The sequence below is a fragment of the Penicillium samsonianum genome, assembly GCF_028829775.1.
Source record: "Penicillium samsonianum strain IBT 33392 chromosome Unknown utg000009l_segment0_segment0, whole genome shotgun sequence".
Classification (NCBI taxonomy): domain Eukaryota; kingdom Fungi; phylum Ascomycota; class Eurotiomycetes; order Eurotiales; family Aspergillaceae; genus Penicillium; species Penicillium samsonianum.
In genome coordinates this window covers 266,278-289,051 of record NW_026643267.1, presented here as the reverse complement: position 1 = coordinate 289,051, position 22,774 = coordinate 266,278, and the positions used below count along the sequence as shown (strand labels likewise).

The following is a 22,774-nucleotide window of genomic DNA, read 5'->3' as shown; positions in this document are numbered from 1 at the left end:
GGAAGGGATAAGAAACCAAAGGCCCAAGGCACCACGTGGAAATCAAGTATTCAAGAAATCAGCAGCCATCAGGAGCTCCAGACACAACTCAGGTGGAATATCCATGTCTGGCACATTGACCTGGTCCTTGTGCTTTTCATTATAACAAAGGTATTCGCAGATCTTTTCGACAATGACGCCACTGTAGAGAAACAACTTGTTAGCAATGTCCACCAAAAAAGAGTGAGAAATATCAGCGCGAGACGTACGAGTAGTCCCCCAACACATATTCGCCACTGACACCCTCGGGGAAATTGGCTGTGGGTGGTTAGTATAACCCATGCAGCAATGGATCTCGAGTCCACGTACTCGAAGAAAGCGCGACTCGGAAGGTCTCTGAGACATAAGCTGCGCTGCGAGGGATAATGAATTCAAATCCGTCACTTGAGACTATAGTCACAAACTCGGAATCCGTGGATGGCGCCATGATGAAGCACGCGTAGTCGCGTAGTTGTAGGAAAGTGACCGCTGTGGAGCGAAAGAGCCTTCTGAGGTTGGCGTGTTGGTCCGTGCTGAAGCTGGCCAGTGACGCACCTGATCCTCCCGATATCGCGTTTTGCTTGGAGTTGAGGACAAGGTAAAACAATATGAGCAGTTTGAGAATTCCTTCGGCTCGCTTGCGAGTACCGATCCCATTTCATCGAGCCTCATCAAGGTCGATCAATTTACGCCATGTAGGCTACGCCAACAGCCAAGTATCAAGTCATCCTGTGGGATATACAAAGCGATCATACTCATCTCAGCGAGATGAAACCAACCAAAACATTTCATTTCAGCCTGGAAACCGACTTGCCGGCCGGAAATGCATGATCACCGGTGGGACATCCGGCATCGGCTTCGCCATTGCCGAACGATTTCTACAAGAAGGCGCATCGACCGTAGTCCTCGTCGGCCGATCTCAAACACGCCTAGAGGAAGCAGCCGCAAAACTTGAGTCTCTTACGGGTACACTATCAGACCTTGGTGAAAGCAACGATGAAATCGCAACCCGTGCCCCCGAAGAAGACAACCAGCAAAGCACACAAGCAAAGATAAGTCTACTTGTCGGGGACGTCTCAGACGCTGGGTCATGGATGCGGGAACTCGAAAAGGAAATGGTAAGCTATCCCATGTATCTCAGCGAATGCTCACCTGCTAACCATAATCCAGGCAAATGTAGACATCCTAGTCAACGCAGCAGGAATTTCGATATCAAACATTCTGCCAAGATCCGAGCTCGAAGATATCTCCACAATCCTACGTACTAATCTCGAAGGCGCAATACTCACGTCGCGCGCATTAATGCGTGCCTCTATCCGGAGCCGGATACGAAATCGGAGTGATCCAGCTGTGGGGACCAAATCGCCCTCGAAGTGCATTATTAATGTCTCCTCTTTACTCGCGCTCAAGGGCGGAACTGGCGCGGTTCCATACGCTGCTTCCAAGGCTGGCCTTCTCGGTCTGACACGGTCATTGGCTGTCGAGGCATCGGCTTCGATGAAAGATATTGTCATTCGGTCGAATGCTATTGTGCCGGGGTATATTGAAACACCCATGGTTGCAGGTATGTTGATTTGGGCATTCTATATTTGTTCGTGCATTGGCTGATCTCGATGCTAGACTTTACACCCGGGGAAACAAGCAGGCTGAAGGATCTCATTCCTCTTCATCGATTTGGAGATCCACGCGAGATTGCGGATGCAGCTGTGTTCTTAGCGCAAAATGAATATGCCAACAATTGTGTGCTCAATCTCGATGGTGGATTGAGTGCTGTCTGATTTGATCTAAGTGAGACGTGTAATACCAATGAAACAAGTGTATTTGTAAAGAACCCATACGCTACAATATCAGGACATGAATTTGTTCATCAATACCACAAGAATAACATTCAATGTTGTTAGCTATTTCCTAGATTAGAAGCCTATCATGCAATATACTATATGTCACAACACCAGTCAGACAGCCGTAACAAATATATCATCCACAATCAAACCAGCCGCACCACCATTGATCTTAACGAATGCAGTATTAACTGTAGCAATTTGCGTCACAGAGACCAAACCAACGGATTCCCCGTCTACAGTAGCGCTCGAAGCACTATCCGAGAAAGCAATTTCCAGAATTTGCCATTCCCTTTGTCTGTAGGGTGTAGCAGCAACAAACTTTACAGTAGTAGATTTAGAAACCCCTGGATTTTAACCGATGGCAATGTGCCCGTACCAGCCGGGGTCCAAATTCTCACATTAAGGCGAAACGGAACAGCGAGAGAAATAGTTTGGTAATTGAAACACCAGAAGCGAGCGAAAGCGATTTACCTAGCCCCCCGGATGGGTCTGCCACAATGGAGGCGGTTCCCGTGACGATCCAGCCGGATATACTCGAGTCATCGAAGCGACTGATGCCTGTCGGAGTCTTTGTTCCCGTACCAGAGTAGAATCCCCGATTCAGGTGCGCACTTGTGGGGTAATTGAAAAAATCCACGGCTGCGTCACCTGGTACAGCGGTTGCAGAATCCAAGGTGGCATAACCGGTCAAGAGCTGATATGCCTTGCGGTCTCTCAATCCAGGAGCGGCAAGACCTGGGGCCCCAGTGGATGAATTGGTGGCGTTGGAGTAAGGTGCCTCGCTTGAGCAGAATGTTACCGCCGGGAGAAAGTGAGAGATTCGGGATCGAAGTCAAGGTATTATATGGACTTGATTGAGTGCCATCTCCGTTGCTGGTAGCAGAGCCATCAAAATAATAGCCACTGCTTGCCAGGCAAAGTGGAAGAAGCGCGAGATACTGTGCGAGCTTCATGCCGAATACACTCAAGCTTCAGTGGATATTCATGTATAGGTAGGTCCTCCTTTTAAATAGCCTACGATGAGATTACGAGATATGAAAGCATATTACGCTTTTTACTACATTGGTAACATCAATGTACCTCAATACGTTTTTTAGACTTCCATCGAGGCGACATCAGGTTCTCTATGTGTTTATCCGCAAAGGTTCCTGTTCTTCATAAGATTTATGGGGTAATTAATGTACATATGACGTGCTGTCGGATATCGCTTCCAGTTCTTAAGCGAGGCACCCGTCTGAAGCAAGAAACCACGATATAATTGGATGTCTCGCGAACGTGAACTCACTCCTTCAACTACTAGTAGTTCGTCAATTCCCGCAGGATTCAGCCCAAGCACAAGCCTAACACTTTGCATAGGGGCGTAATGGTATTCTCAGGTCTTATTCTAGTAGTCTATCAACCTGGAAAACGCCATTGAGCAGTTGAGATACAAAAATCCCATAATGCATTATCATGTCCATATCCAAAGCATGCCCGTCAACCTGGGATTTTGAACCCCTTCTCTTGACTGAAAACAGGTTCGCCTTTATGCCATATGATACAGAAGGGTTTGAAAGGGGTAGTAAGCAAATAAAAAAAAGGGAATACCGAAAGTATGAAGAAAATGATATCAAGGTAAACACCTGTGATGGCTGCTAGTAATACCTTGAGATGCCACGTGAAAATCTGTTTTCAGCATTCAATCGTCGATCATGATGGCACCTCCCTCATCATCATTGGCATCATCGTCAAGAATGATAGCTTCAATGCCCTTCGAGTCAGGAACTGATGCACTGGCGAGCCGTTTAGCATCGTGGCTACTAGGCTCGACATCACTTGAGCCCTCACGCTTACGCTTCCCAGTCACAGTTGCATCATCGGTAGAAGGCTGTTCAGGCTGCTCGGGCTTCGGGGCCCCATCGGTAGAAGGCTGTTCAGGCTGTTCGAGCTTCGGGGCATCATCGGTAGAAGGCTTCTTAGGCTTCAAAGGTATCTCGACCATCTTCTGCAGGGTTGCGGGCTTGGAGTCCTTGGAAGATGGCTCATTTCTGCAAATCAATCAGTCAATATTGCCCAGAATTCTTGAAAAGACGGCGCTTACCTTGCAATTATCACCAGCTCGAGATTGATTCGCTCTGGTTCATTCTCATCGTATACCGTGATGAAGCTCTCATTCTTAATGCCGAGGTCAAACAACCTTTTTGTCAGATCGTCGGTGAATTCGGGGTCGTAGATCGATTCACTACCAAAACCAATAGAAATCTCTTTACCATAACCCAGCTCCATCCGAAGAACGTCTTGGATGAGGTGTTCAAGGGTCGCTACCTCAGGATCAATTTCGACCCGAGCCACCACAGGGGAACAGACAGGGCAATCAGGGTTTGGGGGGTTCAATGAGTCTGAATTGATCGCACGAGCACCGGATCTCTCCAGGAAAACCTTCCAGAGCGATGGCTTGTTAGCTTTAGTAGTGGTGAGTGGTTTTGTTCAGTCCTTACCATTTTGGTCTGCATCAAGTTGTTTTGAAACACCTTCAATGACTGAAGAACACATAGTCCAGCCGTCATGGCATTGGTTGTTGCAATAGCAGGAATGATATTACCCGCCATCTCTGTAGAAGCTTTGTCAATGATGATCGCCTTGGAATGTGCATCCTTATTTGATAGACTCACGCTTGACATCGAATTTGGATTTGAGTTCAACGTGGAAAATAGCAGCTCGTAGATTAGCTGTGGCGGTAACGAAGTCCAAAGTGTCCACATCATCTTTATCGAATGTCAGGATCGGGGAATCTTGGTCTGGGAGGTTATTTTCTTGAAGCTGCTTCAGACGATGGCTCAACCGGTTCAAGCTGTAGCATGTTAGTTTATCGAACGTATGCTGTCGGCCACAGACAGTTCCTACCTATCCCTGAAAACACTGAAATTCTCCCCCAATGTCCACACTTTCTGATCCTGCGTGGAGATTGTCGAGGGAAGCGAAGCGGACTCTTCTTGGAGTCGAGCAAAGTCAAGGGGCTCCGGTGCCTCCCTTTCCTTCCACATTTCCTTCATGTCCTGTAATCGTATTATGTCCCTTCGAAAAACTTTATCAAAGATCTTCTCGTGGGCTTCCTCAGTGCCAATCGATTGTCGCAACTCTTTGAGCTCCAGTGATTCCTTGCTCAGGTCTGCAATTTCATTTGCTAGCCGGATGTCAGTTTCAACGCCGAGTTATAGATGAAATTGAACCAACCGTTATCGGCGTCTTCTGTGTTGTCTAACTCCGGCGCCTCGTCTTCGCTATCGCCGAAAAGTTCCCTACTCAAAGGTGAGCATTCAAAGCGGAAACATTGGGAGCTGGATCTTACGGCAAGAGGAAGCTCTTCGCCCAAACGATGCAATGAATCGGCTGGCTGGGGCTGCTGCGGATCGTACACACGGGGAAAGACTTCGGGGTTTGTTTCGGGGTGCAATCATAGCACTCGGTTTCCGACTAGGATAATGCGCAGTCAATATACGCCCAATCCGCAGAACCAGATATCAGTTTTGCTGCATACCTTCTGAATAACTTGAACCTGGCCATTGAAGCCAGTAGTTCCACTTTCGATCAAGGGTACATTGGCGGTAAGGCACATCTTGTTCACATGACGTCTTGCGGCGATGTTGTCCAGCGCATTAAACACAACGTTGAAGGACTCGAACCACGAGACGTTGAACTGGGCGTCCATAATGTTCGCATGGTAGGCCTCGAGCTTTGCGTCAGACCGGAACTTTTGCGCGACTTCCTTGGCAACCTAGATGAAAGTATCCATATCTCAGCATTCCATATCTACTATCGCTGAACCGCTAACACAATGCGAATGCGCGGCGTTTGAGTCGGGGAGGAAGGGAGCGGCGCAAGTGCGCGGGGTGGGTCGGTTGGACGTTTGGACGTACTAAGGCCTTTGATTTCTTGATATGCTCATGCCGAAAAAGGAACTGACGATTGAGATTGCTCAAATCAATGGTATCGAGGTCGATAATGTGGATTTCGCCGAACCCGGTGAGGACGAGGTTTTTCAGTAGCTCGCAGCCGATGCCGCCTGCGCCGACGAGAAGAACGCGTGACTATATGTGATGAGAGGACCGTCAGAATATATTTTCAAGTCGACGTCACTTGGACGCCAGGATTGCACGCCAGCAGAGCTGTACTTACCTCTTTGAGGGAGCGGGTGAGGTCCACCCCGAGAGAGCGCTTAAGGGAGCTATCCCGCATGGCGGGCAGTAGATGATGATCGCGACCAGGTAGTGTTGTAGTGGTGTAGTGATGTAATGCTTTAGTGGTGTAGTGTTGTAGTGGTGCGTCTGTTCTGGAGATAAATTGCGAAGGGGGGAAAAGGTCAAAGAAGGGAGCAAGTGAAAGAAGTGCTGAGCCGGAAACAGGGACCGTTGACGATGACGGCACTTGCTTGGAGCCTCACACGTGGGTTTCCACTTACTTTCGCTCTACACCGTTTTTTTATTTGTTTTCTGTGAATAAAAGAATAAATTATAGATGTAGACTATCATTGGCATTGTTTTCTGCTCTTTTCTATAGTGATCATCTTTGCATTTCGGCAATGTACAGGGCGCATAAGTCTGATCGCTTTCTTCTAGAAGACGAATGAGCTTGAGTTTGATCCTAAAAATAAAATTGCCCGTTTCAATGGTCATGACGATGCTATCCATATATGCTTCTGATCAGGTACCAAGTAGCCCAGAGCCCAGACCTGCAGAGCCCCCGTGTTACTATAAACCATAACGTGTGTACAGACCTCTCCTACGCTCATATCGAATACTCCTAGATACAAGTCAATATCACTGACCTATACCACCACAGCGCATATCTGAGAGCTTTCCAGCTATATTGGGGGCATATTGGGTCTGCTTACATAACCGGTGACTCTATCCAGAGACCATCGGGTCAAAATCTCGGTGTGGCGAGAAAAAAAAACACGGGTCGCTCAAAGGGTTCGTCGTGTTCAAGTATTTTTATATCACTCGTTCACTTGTTCCAGCCTCAAAACATTCGAATATCCAGGTGGGGTGGAATATCTGCCGAGTCTAGCTTCTCACCGCAAGAGACCTCTCAGGCGATATCAAAGGAGATACCCCTGACTCCATATCTTCCCATTTGTTTTCAATCAAGACCAAACAACTAGAAAAAATACCATGCCATCATTGGACCCAATTCCGGCCCAGAGAAATGATCAGGTCGAGGCCAATTCCGACGATGAAGCCGACCCTGAGTTGGTAGAGCTTCTTCGCCAGCATTTCGGACTGGGCGAAAGACCAAAGGATGCCCCACCAGAGACCAAAGTGCTTGAGGGGGCTCAGTATGTTTTTGACAATGCCATTGATATTGCGGTCAGCCTTGTTCATACCAAAGCGGCTGCCGATACTATATGGCGTATGATGCAGAAGAAAGAGTATTCCACGCACACCTGGTCGGAGCACAAACTACACCCACAGGCTAAAGATGAAAGCACAGTCGATTTCATCTTTACAATGGACTTGTTGAACTTTAGTTTCTGGTCTGGGGAGGAGGAAGAGCCTAAGCGTTTCTGTATTGAGTATCGTGGCAAGCTGTGGACTGGTTATTGGAGTCTGGTTGCTGCACTACAAAGAGCTCTTGATGAAGGTCAGTTCTCTGATTGAACTCTACTTCTGGAAGAAGTGCTTACCCCAACCTCAGATATTCCAATCACAACCCCCGACTTCTGGGTGGATGAAGAGAGGTGCACGGAAGAGCTACTCAGACATGTATTCCGATCTGCAACAGATGGAGAGATTCCTATGTTCAAAGAACGAGTGCAGTGTCTACGTGAAGCAGGCGAGGTCCTTTGCGAGGTACTATCTCCTACCACCTTGGCTATATGAGTTATACTAACCGGATATAGGAATTCGGCGGCAGCTTCGTCAACTGCATCGACAGTGCCAACCTCTCCGCCGCAGGACTGGTCAATATATTGACAGAGAGCTTTTCCTGCTTCCGCGATGAGACAATCTTCCACGGGAAGAGAGTGCGACTCTATAAGCGTGCTCAGATCCTAGTCGCCGACCTCTGGGCCTGTTTTAATGGCGAAGATTTTGGTGAATTCCACGACATCGACAAGATCACCATGTTTGCAGGTACGGTTTTTGCACGCCTCACTGCTCTCAAATCCTGCTAACCGTATAACCTAGACTACCGCATTCCGCAGATGCTACACCAGCTAAACTGTCTTCGCTACGCACCCAAATTGGAAAACCATATCCGCGACCTGAAGCCCATCGAGCCAGGTTCAAACTGGGAGATCGAGCTTCGTGGAACGAGCATCTGGTGTGTTGAATTGATCAAACGAGAGATCGAAAAACAACACCCCGAGGTCAAAATGAACCGCCAAAAGCCCCCTCCTAAGGCTATTTTGGACGGCAATGAGAACCATAAAACTGAAAACTCGGATGAGTTGGATGAGAAATTGAAGATTGTTGAGAAACCGCGAAAGACATATGGCATCAATGCGATTCTCATCGACTTTTTCTTGTACGACACGATGAAGAACTTGGAGGCAGAGAACAATGAGACTATTCCTCATCACCGGACGAGGAGCATTTGGTACTGAGATGAGTGGTTATTGGTTTTGGCGTCATTGATGGCGCACGGAGTTGGGTTACCACAATGGTGACTTGGGACATTGGGTTGCTCTGGAGCAAAAGGAGCATACAAATAAAACATAGACATGGCAAAGCCGATTTCTTTGCTTATCGAAGATGAATATAGAAATGACATGTTGATTCATATCTTAGGGTATCAATTAAACTAGCCGGCTGCGTCCCCTTTTGGATAATCTCTCATCGCATTACGGCGATTAAGCAGCTGCACCGTCAATGCGAGCCATGATATCCGCTTTCCAATTCACATAATCTTCTTGACGATCATCACTCAACCAGTCAATTCGATCCTGCATCATTGTCCCCAGGCCAGGCAAAAGACCGCCCCGCGGAGCATGATCTGACTGCGAGGCACGAGTCCCACTCCCAGCCGCCGAACGTTTAGGCGGCCTAACGCCCCTGAGTGTCGCATCCTCTTCGTCCAGGTCTTGGTAGGACCTGCCTTCCTCATCTTCACCATAGAGCTGTCCAGCGTAGGGGATATTCTCGAACCATTCCTGGCCGTTGGCCCACCCTTGCTCCATTATAAGAGTGATCCATTGGTCAACATCATCACGATGTCTCCGGTCATTAGCCTTCAGCCCAAGGCTGTTCAATGCTGTCTGGCGCATTTCAATAAAAGTCTTCTTGTCCATCTTCTGCGCTTCGATATCCGCATCTGCATCTGGCCCGGGGTTACGCCGACGGGCGAGCACAAGGAAATATACAGCCACAGCCATGGCGTAGACCAGTTCTTTGAAATCGTCATCCTTATCAGAGCCACTGATAGACACAATAGGCTCTAGGAAATCCAAACTCTCCCGGTCCCATCCTGGTTCGTCGTTGGACATGCTCGACGTGAGATAGAGGACGGACGACACGCCAGAAAAGATATGCGGAGGCAGGGTCCTCGAGATTGGAGGCCTAGACCAGGTATTTGTGCGCGGGGCAGGCGTCGAGAGAATCTTGCATACAGTCCGGATGGCTGTCATTACCCAAGCCGGGGCATCTGGAATGATGGTTGACCCATGAACATCCTTCGTTCGGGGGACTGTAGCCTTTCTTGCCGTTTTCGAGGGACTCTCGAGCATGTTTGCCGTGCTCATACTTCGTTTCAAGGGTGTAGACTTCGAAGGTGTATTTTGTAGTCCTCGGGGTGTTGGTGCTACTGTCTTGGAAGGGGTGTTCCTGGTTGCCGCGCCCTTCGTCGGTGTGGTCTGCGCTGAGCCGGCACGTGAGGGTGTTCCGGGAACCGATCCGCTTGCTGAGCGTTTGAGACCAGTGGAGCTTGATGTGAGAGATCGGTCAAGGTACGAATAAAGCTTTTTGTATACGCGTGGAGGACATGGCGGATGTCCGAGCAGCGGAGGAAGTTTAAGAGTTCGGGTCAACCTATAGCAGTCAGACACGAGCAATTAGCATCTTAGAAGCACGCCAGCCATAGAAAGACCTCATTCGGGACCTGTGGCATACCTTCTACAAGCGATTTCCGCGCAGGCATGTGGTCGAGCGATTTCCTCTTCTGGCTTTAGACTGCTCGAGAAGCTCCGGGACTGTGCCACTAGTGACATTGCATAGCTGAGTAGCTCGTGCGGGAGGTCATTAGCATGAGTCGGCACCAATGTGCTCAACGCCTGTTCCACCGGCCGATTGTTCATTGTTCTTGAATGTTGTGGATCAAGTTGGCTTTGCTTGAGGAAGGGACCAGGTAGGATATGGCTGTGCCCAGGCAGGGCGGGAATTGTTGAGAAGGTAAAAAGCAAAAGGTAGTTCCCGGGAACCTTTCAGCGTCTTGAAATTGCAAATTGAGCGAAGTGTGTCTGAACTGAAGGGATTGGACTGACAACCAAACATCTGCAATTGTCCGGCGCATTGATAAGGAAATCATGACTAAGCACTTTATCGGCCCCGGGCTCAGCACGGGGAACCTCATTGCCGCATCTGGTCCTCTTGCACTTCAGTATTACCTAGAGAATACCCTCAATATGTCTGTCACAGTAAGTCCACAAATAAATAAAGCTTTACAATCTTTCTCCAGCTCTACTTTCTATAAAATGATGCTAATTACAGCTTCAACAGTTACATACCACACAAGGCGACCTTAAGGTCGAGCTTTTCTGCGAAGCAGTACCCCAAACCGCGGAGAACTTCCTCGCCCTCTGCGCATGCGGCGCATACAACGACACCCCATTCCACCGCCTCATTCCGGGATTCATGATCCAGGGCGGAGACATCTCTCTCGGCCCCGCCGCGCATCAAACAAGTACGAAACCAATGCTTGATTTTGAGATCCCGAAAGGCGGCACATCGATCAACCACCCGGCAGCAATGAACCAAGAAATACACCTTCCCTCGCTAAGACACAACGCGCGGGGCATTTTGTCAATGGCATCTCGTCCGGTAAAGGACAGGACGGCGCCTGGCTCTCAGGGCGCAACGGGCGCAACGATCAACGGCAGTCAATTCTTCATTACGTTCGTGCCAGCGCCACATCTTGATGGCGCCAGTACTGTGTTTGGGAAGGTGTTGAATTTGACTGCTCAGGATGAAGGCGGCGATGTTCTTGCCAATCTCGAGAAGGCGAATGTTAAGGTCGACAAGAAGGGGAAAGTTTCTCAGCCCAAGGAGGGCGATGACTTTGAAGCATTCAAGATCAATAATGTTACTATCCACGCGAATCCATTTGCGAAGTGAACCTTTGACGCTTGGATTCTCTCATGAAAGGTGGATGATACCCCAGATTGCGCCCCGAGAGCCACGCTCAGGATGAACACAGCCTGCTAGCTAGAGCTGGAGACACTCCTGCAATCCTATCACGTGAAGCCCAAAATCATTCGCTCGTCAGTCATCCGACTCTGGCTGATTACCGATGTCTCTCTGTTGGCTTTCTCGGTTTGTCTTGCCAGCAACATTATGTGGCACCGACAACGAAATACGGCACACTCTGTTGGGATTACTGCCAGAAAATGGGTCAAGACGCTGGGTCGGCGCATGTTGTGTGACGATGAACAATTGCTGGCAAACCCTGGGCGCGATTAGATCTACTCGAGGGATCAAACCAACACAGAGAGACGGAAAGGGAAACTATATCGAGGTATCAAACATATCCGAAAGTGTCAATTATTATCATTATTACCATAACTCCCGAATTAGATCACGAGATCCGAAAGAACATCTAAATACAAAGCAACCACTGATTCCTATTTATAAACCTCGCATTCCATCCAATTGTGTCCAACCCTCTCCAAGGCGAAATAAATCCTGCAAAATCTTAACGTGCAGTTCTACTTTTGTCTGATCTGACTGCGCCGCATAATTCAAGAATGACAGAGCCGAACATGACATCAAGAACCGAAGGATTTGCACGTTTGCTGGCGCCGCTGCATTTCCAAGATACGCCTCCAGAAAATCGGTTGTGCTCTCCTGCATCTCCTGTCGCGTAAGGCCATACTGTTCGCCCGTCCGTCGCAGCATATGCACAAAATGGCCCAGATCTCGTTCCGGTACCCCAAACGCCTCACCATTCTCGTCCAGAGAACAGTGTAGTGTCGTCGTGTCGATCATAGTGACATGCCCCGTCGCGCGGTCATAGAAGAAATTTCCAGGATGGGCATCCCCGTGCACGACAGTGGTACGCGGACTACTATCAATATCACGCTTGCAGTCCGCAATAAGTTGATACATTTTGTCAGAAAGCTGGTCCGCTTCCAGTCCCGCAGAACGAATAATGTCTTTGTACAGCAATGCCTGCTGGACTCGTTTCGTTGCCGCGTTAAAATACCACTCGAGAAACTCTGTGCCCGGTCGCCCTTCGACGCTATGAGTGTGTAATCTGGCTAAGGTACGTGCGACTGCCTGTACGCCAGCAGTGAAGACAGAGAACATGTCTCTTCTCGCAGGTCCCGGCGGTAGGCGGCCCATCTGCATCATGAGCTGATAGAGGGATACACCGGGGGCAACTTGATACGTGACCACACCGGCTGGTTTCGTATCCCACGTCATCCGCCCAACAGCCAATGGGGCAGCAGTCTTGATGTCACCCTTGGTCTGCAAAAGAAGCCATTCAAGGCTGGATAACTCCTCCGTGATCCCGTTGTCCAAGCCGTGGACAAAAAGTTTAATTACAGCAACCACGCGACCTTTCAATGGGTCGTTGGATACCAAGGACGTCTCTCCGTTGGCAAATTCATCGTTGGCATAAGCAAAGAAAATAATCGCACCGGAAAATCCCCCCGGGTGAGTGGGATCCAGACTCCGCAAGTTGACAGGACAGCCCACGGCAGCAGAGACATGCTCTTCTAGCGCCGAAATAGACGGGGCTATCTCTGGAAGATTTTGCATGACTTCGTCGGCCTGCTTCAAGGTGGGCTTTCCACTGCGATTTCGCGTTCGTGCGGCTCGACGCATTGACGATACCACGCTCATCCCAAGCGATGGACGAGGCCATGATGAATATGCCGGTGCAACGCTGCCATGAGCCATCTGCACTGTATCTCCCTCGCCCTCCATCGCGGAGCGAAGCAGAGCCTTAGCGGCGTGTTTCCACGAATAACCTCGCATGATTCGCTGTAGAGACCGAGCGTGCCGTCTCGTTTGCTCCGGGTAACATCTCACCTGGTCGATCCGATGAGCCCAGACGGCTACGCGCTGACTTGTCGGTGAAGGCACAATTCCATATGTGCTCTCGTCCATCACCACACAGGCCTGACCAAGTTCCGGCGGAATGCGACTGCGATCAAGCGCAAGCTGGCCCGCACCACTTTCCTGTGTCACTAGGATGGGAACACCCAGCCCGGCCACTTCGGTGAAGATCATCCCGAACCCCTCGTGCATTGAGGGCATTATTACCAGGTCCGCGTTGCAGTAGAACCGCGAGACCGCGTTAGGGTCATCAGAGAAAGGGTGCAACCTCACGAGGTCTGGCATGCCTGTCATCTCATCGACGGCCTGCTGCCAGCGCTCCACGTCTTCTGCCGGGAGCCCCAGTACGTCTAAGGAGATATCATTACCAGAGAGTGCGATCTTGCGGACAGCGTACACAGCGTCATCTAAACCTTTGGCGGGATCGTCTGCTCGACCAGCGAGGAGGACCCGAAATAGGTCGTTCGGCTGTCGCTGCTGCGTGCAAGCATCACCCGTGCGCACGCCTGGAACTAATTCGTGGAAGCGAGGTCCCATCATGTTGGATCGTGGGCGATTGAATTGGCCCATCCACTCGCGCTCGCGTGCCTCAGTTGTGAGTACAGGCCCGACTCCAACGGCCAAATCTGCCTTAGGGAGAATTCTCTCGTCGAGCATTGCCAGCCGAGCGGCTTCAACATAGCCTAGCTCGCGTGTTTGTCCGTACCATTTCCACGCGACGTCGGACTTGCGCAGGGCACTGGTATGTGTGATGAGCGCGAGCTTGGCTGTGGGATACCATCTCTCGCGGATCAAGGAAGCTGCGGTGCTAGAGTATCGCGAGTGGCCAATGATGAGATTGAATGGGGAGGGATGCTGGTCGTCTGGAATTGGCAGACTGTAATCTCCTGGCTGGTGTACCTTTGCCACATGGTAGAGCAAGGCACTGGGGTCATCTCCTCTCGAGGGAATGCAGACCACTTTAGCCCGACCATGCCCCGATGATGCCAATGTGTTTTTGACTTCATTCTCAGGCTCTACCATGAACAGAGTAACTGATGCATTGGGAATTTCCGACATGGCTTTGACTAGTTCTTGATTCAACAGCGGCAGACCTCCTTTACCTGGCCCGCTGGCGTTGGCAACGACTAGCACTCTCCAGGGTTGGATCCTTTCGGGCGAGATACTGACAAGACGCTCCCATTCAAATTTAATCTTTGCGCTGAGCTGGACAGCCTTATGTTCATCGCGCGATGTATCTTGCTTGTCCACAGCAGACCATAGTCGAGATAGTTGCGTGCGTGTCTTGAACAACCGGGCAAGCCCTTCGTTGATTGGTATGCCCTGCGCCTGGTATGCTTTCCAGAACTCCCCCTGAACCTGGCCAATATCAGCATCACTCATTCCGAAATCCCCGGCGTACTTTCGCAGCCGCTCGTGAAACCCAGCCGCATCCATTTCTGCTGGTCCGATAGGTCGGCCGCTCGCATCCATCGAGCGAGTCAGTCCCCCGTAGTCGATCATGGTGATTCCTTGAATCGGGTCCCAGAAGAAATTTCCTGGCGAGGCATCGCCGTGCAGCAGTGACGCTACACCTTCTTCTCGCGAGTAATCAATCGCCCGGTCGACCAATGAGGCCAGTTGCTGTATTTGATCAGATCCGATAGCGCGTTCATACTGCGCTCGCGATGGGCCCTGGATTTCTTGGACCCAACCTTGTAGCTTGTTGCGGAGCCTGTCGACGACAGACTCGCTAGCGCTGCTCCATTCGGTTTTTTCCCAGTGGAGCTTGGCCAATGTTGATGCCACTCCTTTGACGGCGGATATCAAATCGGCCATCAGTCCATTGAATTGACAGTCCAAAAGTTCAGTGGTGGGTATATTTGATGATTGAGCTTGGTGTGATTTATGATTGATTGAGATCCCATGGAGCGCGCCGCGAATGATATCATTCATCATTTCCCTTGTTTCGTCGGGACAAGGTTGCTTTGCAATCAGCCGGAGAGTGGAGACCCGACCAATGTCACGGATAATTGTGTTGATTGCCTTACCTGCTGCGAGCTGGTAGACAATCACTCCCATAGGCTCTGCTGTGTTATCATCGCGCGTCCTTCCCACTCCAAGGGGCCGAGCAGCAGACGGCGGATCGGGAAGAGATAGCAACCTCCGGTATGCAACGAGTTCTTCGAAAAAGTCTTTATGGCATGCTGGTGGATATACCTTTGTGACGGCGACGGTGTTTTCGGGGTGGGTACTGTCCCGAACGAAGTAGATGGAACAGCCGGATTGGCCCTCTGCTCCAGATGCTTGAAGACGGTGGAGCTCGACGGAGTGACCGAGCACGGATTCAACGATTGCGGTAACAGAGCCGGTCTCAGGTAATGCAGCTAATGTGAAGTTTCCGTCGCCTTCCTTTCGAATGGTGAGCTTGTCGAGGGTGGATGGCAAGACGCCCTCCTCAAGTCTAGCGCACTCTAAGGCGGCCATTCTATTGGATTAGGAAGTTTGAATGAGAGGACAGAATACAGAAAAGAAAAAGGAGGGTATCAATATGTTATTCAGTCTCATTTGACTGTAGTCGGCAAAAAAGGTTCTCTCTTAACTCAAGCTCAAAATACGTGGATCAGACAACGATGATCGACATAATACCAGGATTTTTCCTCAGCCGAGCCACCTTATGCAACATATGGTGGATCTCTGTGTGACCAGGTTGATCTGCAACAGAAATGATATGCTGTCTGAATTATGCCCTCGCGGCGGGGTGGGGGGCGTCGCATAGTTAGCGTTCTATTATGGTAGTACATATTGAGGCAACCTCTTTTGTGGGTAAATAGATAGGTTCAAGCGAGTAACTCCGTCTCTCTATAGGCTGTAGAATAGTTTGTCTCAATGAATGGCTGAGTGGCTGAAGATGTGATGGGCGTAAGGAGCTACAGATCACACATCAGGACCTTGGGTGTGACGTTATTGGAAGCCCAGATGGTAAATTTACAAGGATAGATACTAAACAGTAGACAGGGGGTATCAAGTACGTAATGTTCAGCTTCTATGAGTACAGCTACAGCTACAGCTACAGTATCAAATCAGCGTCAGGCCAGCTCGCCACAAAATAATACCAGGACATTTTGGCGCCCATGTAGGCAGTGAACTCGCCCTAAGCAACCCATTGTGCCTACTCCGTGCTTCGGTGGCAACCTGATATTTTGATCAATACAGAGCAGTGTTCAGCTTATAAGACCACCATTGTATTGTAGCTGACTCGAGTGCTGAGAGCAAATCGGCATTGCAGTGCCCAGGCATGAACCACCGGGACACTGTCGAACCAAAGATCGACCCACCTTAAAGCACGGTTCTTCCCGCCGCTCTTCCCGAACTTTAAGTCAAATCGCATGTACCTAGGTAAATATATGTACATACAGTTCAAATCGTATAGATAAATTGGCATTTTCACAAACTTTAAATAGCACAAATAGAAGAATGGCAGGCTAGGAGTTCTAAGCCAAAGCAAGGCCACCCAAGCGGTATGATATGTATACATCTAACCTGCTGGCTCGCAGGTTCCAAGCATACTTCGTACTGTACACCATACACGTATGTCTGTATTGAATATCAAGTTCAAGTCAATACATACGGGGTGACAAGTCCACGGATTGTGGGGTATGTCTATATAAAGACTACGTAAAAAGTTCCAAGTTGTCATGTCACATCACGTCACAATACAAGTCTATGCACCATTTTGGCAATTTATCACGCGAGCTGTCCATCGAATGATCCTTACACATCACATTCAAACCTTGGGATATGCATTGACTGCGACAAATGAGAAACTGTTCGGAGCACTTCGTATGTAGGTATAGCCAGACGAACGTAAAGTAAAAAGCAACGGAGTATTGAAGCGACTGGAATTAAAACCAAGTTATTTTACAATCTAGCTGTAGTAATATAAGCACAGCTCGTCTACGTTGCGGTAATATGTCAAATCGTTACAAATACATGACAGAGAGCGAATAATATACTCGCTCAATTCAACCAAATTCAGCTCAGAGCCAGAGACCATCCTATGGATATACACCGTACACATTGCACTATCAGCAGCTAGCAAAATAATCTTTATAAATTGAACTCAATAACAAAAGACTGTGGTCTTAAAACCATTGCATGCAGAATGAATGGGTGTGTTTTGCTGGCGGCATCGGGCTAGCGACACTATATATGTTGAACTAGGTAGGTAAATCCATCTCTTCGATTTCCGTTTGATACGCGGTGTGCATGTTTGTTCAAAATTAAAGATAAAGTTGAATGCCAGAGCCAAAACACTGGGTCCTGATGGTGATCCCGCGAGCATGTACATTTAAAATCAGGAACTTCAACTTTTACCTTGGTTCAAGTCAAAGTACCGAGTACTCCGTTCCTATACTGGAAAAGTTACCTATTTGTATAGGTACGAGTTCCGAGACTAGTGATCTTGGCACCTTCTTCAGGTCAAACATGCATCAATATGTACAACACAATTTTGGAAGCTATAATATTACTAGCAAATACAGTGGCGTTACTAGTCTTCATCCGAGGCTTCACTGATTGACAGCATCGTCACGATTGAGATGTGAGCACACGACAGCTCAATTATGAACTTTCAGCTCTCAAATTCGCAGCCAACACCCCGCATGTGAGGACAACCACATACCTTCCCGGGAATTTCCCACTCTTACAGTCTCAATTGCCCGGCCAAAGTCAAGTTTGAGATCCAGAGTCTCCGATTATCAAGAGCTTGTGGCCATGGATTCGGCTATCGCTGCTCATGAATTGCTCCAATATCTTCGCTTTGGATATCCTCCAGTTTTGCTAGTGATTCTCTTTGTCGTCTTTTTGATTCATTCCTCCCAGGTAGCCAAAAATGCCAGTGGGAACACCGACGTGCAGTATGGCCCCGGTGGGAAACCACTGCCCAGGCGAACCCGAGTGATGATGGCAATAGCCAGAGACTTGCCCGCGGAGCTTGCGCGGAATCGGTACAAAGGCTGGTTTGTTTGGTTATCTCTTTTTGTGTTGGCAACATATATTGCAGAGGCAGCAATTCATATGACCCATACCATGATTTCACGGTCGGAGCAGTGGTGGTGTGGTCAAGCGGTGGTGGTGAGACTCCTGTTTCAAAAATTGAAATCAAAACTAACAAAAACACCAGTTTTTTGTCGTTGGGTCTTTCTTCACTCATATCGTCATCTTCATCTCTTTACTCGATACAAACCCTGCGCCATCAATCGCGCAATTTGTCCCATGGCTCTCGGCCATTCCTTTCGAGATAGCAATTCTCTCGACTTCAGTCTCAATATATTCTCACCTCCACCGTGAACCTACAATCGAAGATCCATTCGGTGGAAGATTGCGCACAAAAATCACATTCTGGGAGGCATTGGAGATTTTAGCAGGCTCTGTTCGGATTCTTTTTCTCACTCTGCTGGTCGCATCCTACATTTTCAAATCTGTCCGCAAACATCGTGCCTTCAAGGAGATTGAGGATGCCGATGCCGGAGAGACGACCAGCCTGTTGGATTCAAGAGGCAATGCCAACTCAGATGAAAGTGATGCCTTGACCGATGGTCAACATACACCTGAAGTAGAAGCGTGGGTACGCCCTTTGACGACCCCTTCCACCAACTGGATGGAATATCTGAGTGGCTATTCTCTATTCTTTCCATATCTGTGGCCGTACAAATCTCTCCAGTTGCAATTTGTCGTCGTTATCTGCTTCGCTATATTGATTGTGCAGCGAGCGGTCAATATCTTAGTGCCGTATCAAGTGGGAGTGATCGCAGACTCATTGTCCACCAGTGATGGAACTCTGCAAGTGCCTTGGATGCCCATCTGTTTGTATATCATCTACCGTTGGCTTCAAGGCAGTCAAGGCTTCCTTGAGTCAGTTCGTTCGAACCTGTGGATTTCAGTGAGCCAGTATGCATACATGGAGTTGTCAACCGCTGCATTTGAGCATGTTCATAACCTAGGACTGGACTTTCACCTTGGTAAAAAGATGGGCGAGGTTCTCTCTGCTCTCACCAAAGGCAGCTCAATTAACACTTTCCTTGAGCAAGTGACCTTTCAAGTGTTGCCCATGTTCATTGATTTGGCCATCGCCATCGGATATTTCCTAGTCGTATTTGACGTGTACTATGCGTTGGCTGTCGCTATCATGACATTCTTCTACCTCTATTCAACTGTCAAAATTGCGTCTTGGAGGGCCGATATGCGACGCCAAATGGTGAATGCTTCTAGACAGGAAGACGCTGTCAAGTAAGTTTCCTTTCCTATCTCTCATCTCTGCTTGGCTCGTTAGGTTTTACTAACCTATACAGGAATGATTCTCTCGTGTCCTACGAAACCGTCAAATACTTCAACGCAGAGGAATACGAGTTCAATCGTTATCGGGGGGCGGTCTCGGACTACCTCCGGGCGGAATGGCATTCCCTCTTCGCACAAAATTTGATGAATATTTCCCAAAATGTCATCTTTATGCTCGGCCTTCTAATCACATGTTTCATTTGTGCCTACCAAGTTGCTCGCGGTCAACGCGCAGTCGGCCAGTTCGTGACTCTCCTTACCTACATGGCCCAGCTCCAAGCCCCATTGAACATCTTCGGTACCTTCTATCGATACATTCAATCTGCTTTGATCAATGCAGAGCGTCTACTCGAGCTGTTCCGCGTCAAGTCATCGGTGGTGGATGCCCCATCTGCAACACCGCTAGCAGTCTGTCACGGCCGAATCACATTCAATGATATCCAATTCTCGTATGACACTCGACGACTTGCTCTCAATGGATTGACCTTTGACTGTAAGCCGGGTACAACCACTGCTCTGGTAGGAGAATCAGGAGGTGGAAAATCGACAATCTTCCGCTTGCTCTACAGATTCTATAATCCGAACGGCGGGAGTCTTCTCATTGACGGACATGACACCCAAACCTTGACAATTGACTCCGTACGAAGACACATTGGCATTGTCCCGCAAGACACAGTTCTATTCAACGAAACAATCATGTACAACCTCAAATACGCCAACCAAGACGCCACAGACGAGGAAGTTTATGACGCCTGCCGCGCAGCCAGTGTGCATGAGAAGATCATGGCCTTCCCCGATGGTTACGACACCAAAGTGGGAGACCGTGGATTGCGACTAAGTGGTGGTGAGAAACAGCGCGTTGCTATTGCCCGAACCATTATCAAGAAACCTCAGATCATCCTGCTTGACGAGGCAACGGCCGCGTTGGATTCCGAGACGGAGCAGAACATCCAAGAAGCACTATCTGTCTTGTCGCGTGGGCGCACTGTGCTAGTTATTGCCCATCGGCTAAGCACCATCACCACTGCTGATAACATTGTTGTCTTGCACGAAGGTCGGGTTGCGGAGAGTGGGACCCATGATCAGCTTCTGGCTTCTGACGGTCGGTATACAACTATGTGGCAGAAGCAGATTCGTGCGCAGAAGGAATCTGTGTGTTTGGAGGCCTTGTCAGGCAAGATATAGATTTGTATATTTGTTAATCGTTCAGGGAGACTATACACATAGAGTTGCCTTGCCTGTAGAGAAACGAAACACCGCAAAGCTGATTACTTGTTCAAGGGAAAAGTTATAACTATTCGGTATTACTGGGGGGAAGTCAAATGTTTGACAAAGTGGAAGTACCACAGTCAATGCTTAATCCTAATACTTAATCTATGTATTTCTTTGCTTTGGAACTAATCATTGATATATTTTCCAACAAGAATAGTCAGCCGCTTATGCGGCCGTGTCAAGTCTTTTTTGGTAGTCTTTTATAATAGTATTCTCAGATGGTCTTTTAGATGTCTTTTTAGATGTCTTTTTAGATGTCCTTTTTGGCCGTAGTTTTTAGTGGTTTTTTCGGATTCTTCTCAGTTAGTAATTTCAAATGTCTGTTTTCATAGATATTGTCTTCCCCTTCTCAGTTTGGTAGCTAGACGGTGGAAAAATGCGGGAAAAAAAGCACACTTTGTGCAGACGACTTTTTCTATGTATAACCTTTGACATGAAATTCGCCCAGTAAATCTAGAGCCGAACAGACCCGAGTAAGAATCAAGAATCCACGGAGTACTCCGTGCTTCGGAGCTGAATTGTGCATCTAGTGTGACCAATCAACTCATAGCTCCAAAAATGGCCCAGTGGCGTAGGCATAAGTCTAGGGAGGGCCGATATGCAGGGGTGTGCTATGTTTGGGGGTCACACGGGGGAGAATATTCTCTTGATGTCATCGAGCAATTGCTTTTTGTTTTTGGGTTCCAGTGCTCTACCTGTCATATTGTGATAGCTCCTGCATGTGTATATAATCTTTTAGCGTGGATGCAGGATGAACGCTATGCACTCCGTATTCGCTATATATGCATCCTATGAGGTCAAAAGGTTGCCTTACAAGGTTTCAGCCCATTGCCACCTGTATTACGGAGTACACGATGCAAACAATGTCCAGTATTTCCTGTAACTCGACCTCGATCTGTACGATCTCGAGTTCTTTACTAGTGTCACTAGCCTGAAAACTGGGTCAATAGGCTATATTCTCAGACAAAAGTACTCTTTTGTAATCTAATTTCATACAAGCTTTCCATACAAGAGGTTTCCTTGGAAATTATTCTACTCTTGTCCAACGACAAAGCATGCGACCCTGATTGACTTTCCTACCCCATGAACACATTACTTTCTTTCTGGATATGGAGCGCATTCTTTGGCTTGATAGCCTCCGAGGCATCGCCTCAGCTTTAGTAGTTATACACCATTCAAAGAGCTCAGAGCCCAAGAGTATCGTTGGATTTCTGACCAGGTCCTACTGGGATGAACCGACTGAAGAGAACCATCGTCTTATCCAACTCCCGCCCTTCCGACTTCTCTTCAATGGTCCATCAATGGTGGCTTTGTTCATGGTTATATCGGGGTATGCGATCTCCCTCCCGCTTCTTCGATGCCGAGAGGACATTGGGGCAAGTAACTCAGGGTTCTTTCGTCGATTATGCTCTGCCGCAACTCGCCGAATCTTTCGAATCTATCTGCCCTCTATCGCCATACTATTTTTCAGCCAACTTGTGTACTTTTGCAATGTCTTCCCATGGAAAGCTGCGGATGACTGGCTAGGCGGGCTAAAGCCCTTGACAACGCCATGGGCCCATATCCAATATGTACTTGTGCGAATAGTACATCTGCTGGATATCAGCAATCATCAAGTCGATATCAATTTTGATCACAACCGACCGGATATGAGGACTATAAACTACCAACTGTGGACAATGCCAATTGAGTTTCGTGGCTCGTGTGTTGTCTACTTGTTAATCTTGACATTTTCATTTTGGAGACCACGGCCTCGGTATCTGGCATTGGCAGGTGTGGCGATGTATTGGTTTTATATGGGACATTGGGATCTCTTTGCTTTCGTTGCCGGGATCTTTCTTGCTGAGAGACATGTCGCATCAGAGTCCGAACCAGACGGGGAGATTGCATTATCATACTCACCTTCACCTCTCGAGATTCAAAAGCCCATCGCCAAAGCCTGGAACAAAATCACAGAGAACATCCATCTCCAACAGCTTCGAACATCGGTCTCGTTCATTCTAGGGATGTATTTCCTTTGCATGTGCGGCGCTGACCGGTTAGCAAGAGAGTACCAGTGGCTTGCTATGG

At 48.5% G+C, this 22,774-nt stretch overlaps 9 protein-coding genes across 9 annotated transcripts; 4 read left to right on the top strand and 5 right to left on the bottom strand.

Annotated features, from left to right (window-relative positions):
- Nucleotides 1-42: 42 nt before the first annotated feature.
- Nucleotides 43-466, bottom strand: N7471_013177 (elongin C; the record flags this gene model as incomplete). The annotated part of the gene is made up of 3 exons (XM_057285896.1): nt 43-181; nt 249-297; nt 349-466. 3 exons carry the CDS (start codon nt 464-466, stop codon nt 43-45), a joined length of 306 nt encoding a protein of 101 aa, XP_057129221.1.
- A 108-nt stretch (nt 467-574) lies between these two features.
- N7471_013176 (SDR family NAD(P)-dependent oxidoreductase) lies at nt 575-1,910 on the top strand. Its single transcript, XM_057285895.1, has 3 exons — nt 575-1,136; nt 1,189-1,582; nt 1,639-1,910. The coding sequence occupies exons 1-3, from the start codon at nt 627-629 to the stop codon at nt 1,794-1,796; spliced, it is 1,062 nt and encodes a 353-aa protein (XP_057129220.1). The 5' UTR covers nt 575-626; the 3' UTR covers nt 1,797-1,910.
- A 63-nt stretch (nt 1,911-1,973) lies between these two features.
- On the bottom strand, nt 1,974-2,815 carry N7471_013175 (Pectin lyase fold/virulence factor; the record flags this gene model as incomplete). The annotated part of the gene is made up of 3 exons (XM_057285894.1): nt 1,974-2,157; nt 2,261-2,597; nt 2,662-2,815. 3 exons carry the CDS (start codon nt 2,813-2,815, stop codon nt 1,974-1,976), a joined length of 675 nt encoding a protein of 224 aa, XP_057129219.1.
- A 725-nt stretch (nt 2,816-3,540) lies between these two features.
- On the bottom strand, nt 3,541-6,077 carry N7471_013174 (E1 ubiquitin-activating protein ubaB; the record flags this gene model as incomplete). Its single annotated transcript, XM_057285893.1, has 10 exons — nt 3,541-3,889; nt 3,943-4,280; nt 4,340-4,452; nt 4,514-4,692; nt 4,746-5,025; nt 5,076-5,140; nt 5,191-5,315; nt 5,380-5,616; nt 5,759-5,929; nt 6,018-6,077. The coding sequence occupies 10 exons, from the start codon at nt 6,075-6,077 to the stop codon at nt 3,541-3,543; spliced, it is 1,917 nt and encodes a 638-aa protein (XP_057129218.1).
- A 717-nt stretch (nt 6,078-6,794) lies between these two features.
- On the top strand, nt 6,795-8,623 carry N7471_013173 (queuosine 5'-phosphate N-glycosylase/hydrolase). The gene is made up of 4 exons (XM_057285892.1): nt 6,795-7,481; nt 7,536-7,690; nt 7,741-7,972; nt 8,027-8,623. The coding sequence occupies exons 1-4, from the start codon at nt 7,013-7,015 to the stop codon at nt 8,443-8,445; spliced, it is 1,275 nt and encodes a 424-aa protein (XP_057129217.1). The 5' UTR covers nt 6,795-7,012; the 3' UTR covers nt 8,446-8,623.
- A 68-nt stretch (nt 8,624-8,691) lies between these two features.
- Nucleotides 8,692-10,131, bottom strand: N7471_013172 (uncharacterized protein; the record flags this gene model as incomplete). Its single annotated transcript, XM_057285891.1, has 2 exons — nt 8,692-9,865; nt 9,947-10,131. The coding sequence occupies 2 exons, from the start codon at nt 10,129-10,131 to the stop codon at nt 8,692-8,694; spliced, it is 1,359 nt and encodes a 452-aa protein (XP_057129216.1).
- A 228-nt stretch (nt 10,132-10,359) lies between these two features.
- cyp5 (uncharacterized protein) lies at nt 10,360-11,347 on the top strand (the record flags this gene model as incomplete). The annotated part of the gene is made up of 2 exons (XM_057285890.1): nt 10,360-10,470; nt 10,553-11,347. 2 exons carry the CDS (start codon nt 10,360-10,362, stop codon nt 11,165-11,167), a joined length of 726 nt encoding a protein of 241 aa, XP_057129215.1. The 3' UTR covers nt 11,168-11,347.
- A 330-nt stretch (nt 11,348-11,677) lies between these two features.
- Nucleotides 11,678-15,580, bottom strand: N7471_013170 (uncharacterized protein; the record flags this gene model as incomplete). Its single annotated transcript, XM_057285889.1, has 1 exon — nt 11,678-15,580. The coding sequence occupies one exon, from the start codon at nt 15,578-15,580 to the stop codon at nt 11,678-11,680; it is 3,903 nt and encodes a 1,300-aa protein (XP_057129214.1).
- A 1,986-nt stretch (nt 15,581-17,566) lies between these two features.
- Nucleotides 17,567-20,850, top strand: N7471_013169 (uncharacterized protein). The gene is made up of 3 exons (XM_057285888.1): nt 17,567-18,229; nt 18,279-19,384; nt 19,447-20,850. The coding sequence occupies exons 1-3, from the start codon at nt 17,870-17,872 to the stop codon at nt 20,615-20,617; spliced, it is 2,637 nt and encodes an 878-aa protein (XP_057129213.1). The 5' UTR covers nt 17,567-17,869; the 3' UTR covers nt 20,618-20,850.
- Nucleotides 20,851-22,774: the final 1,924 nt, after the last annotated feature.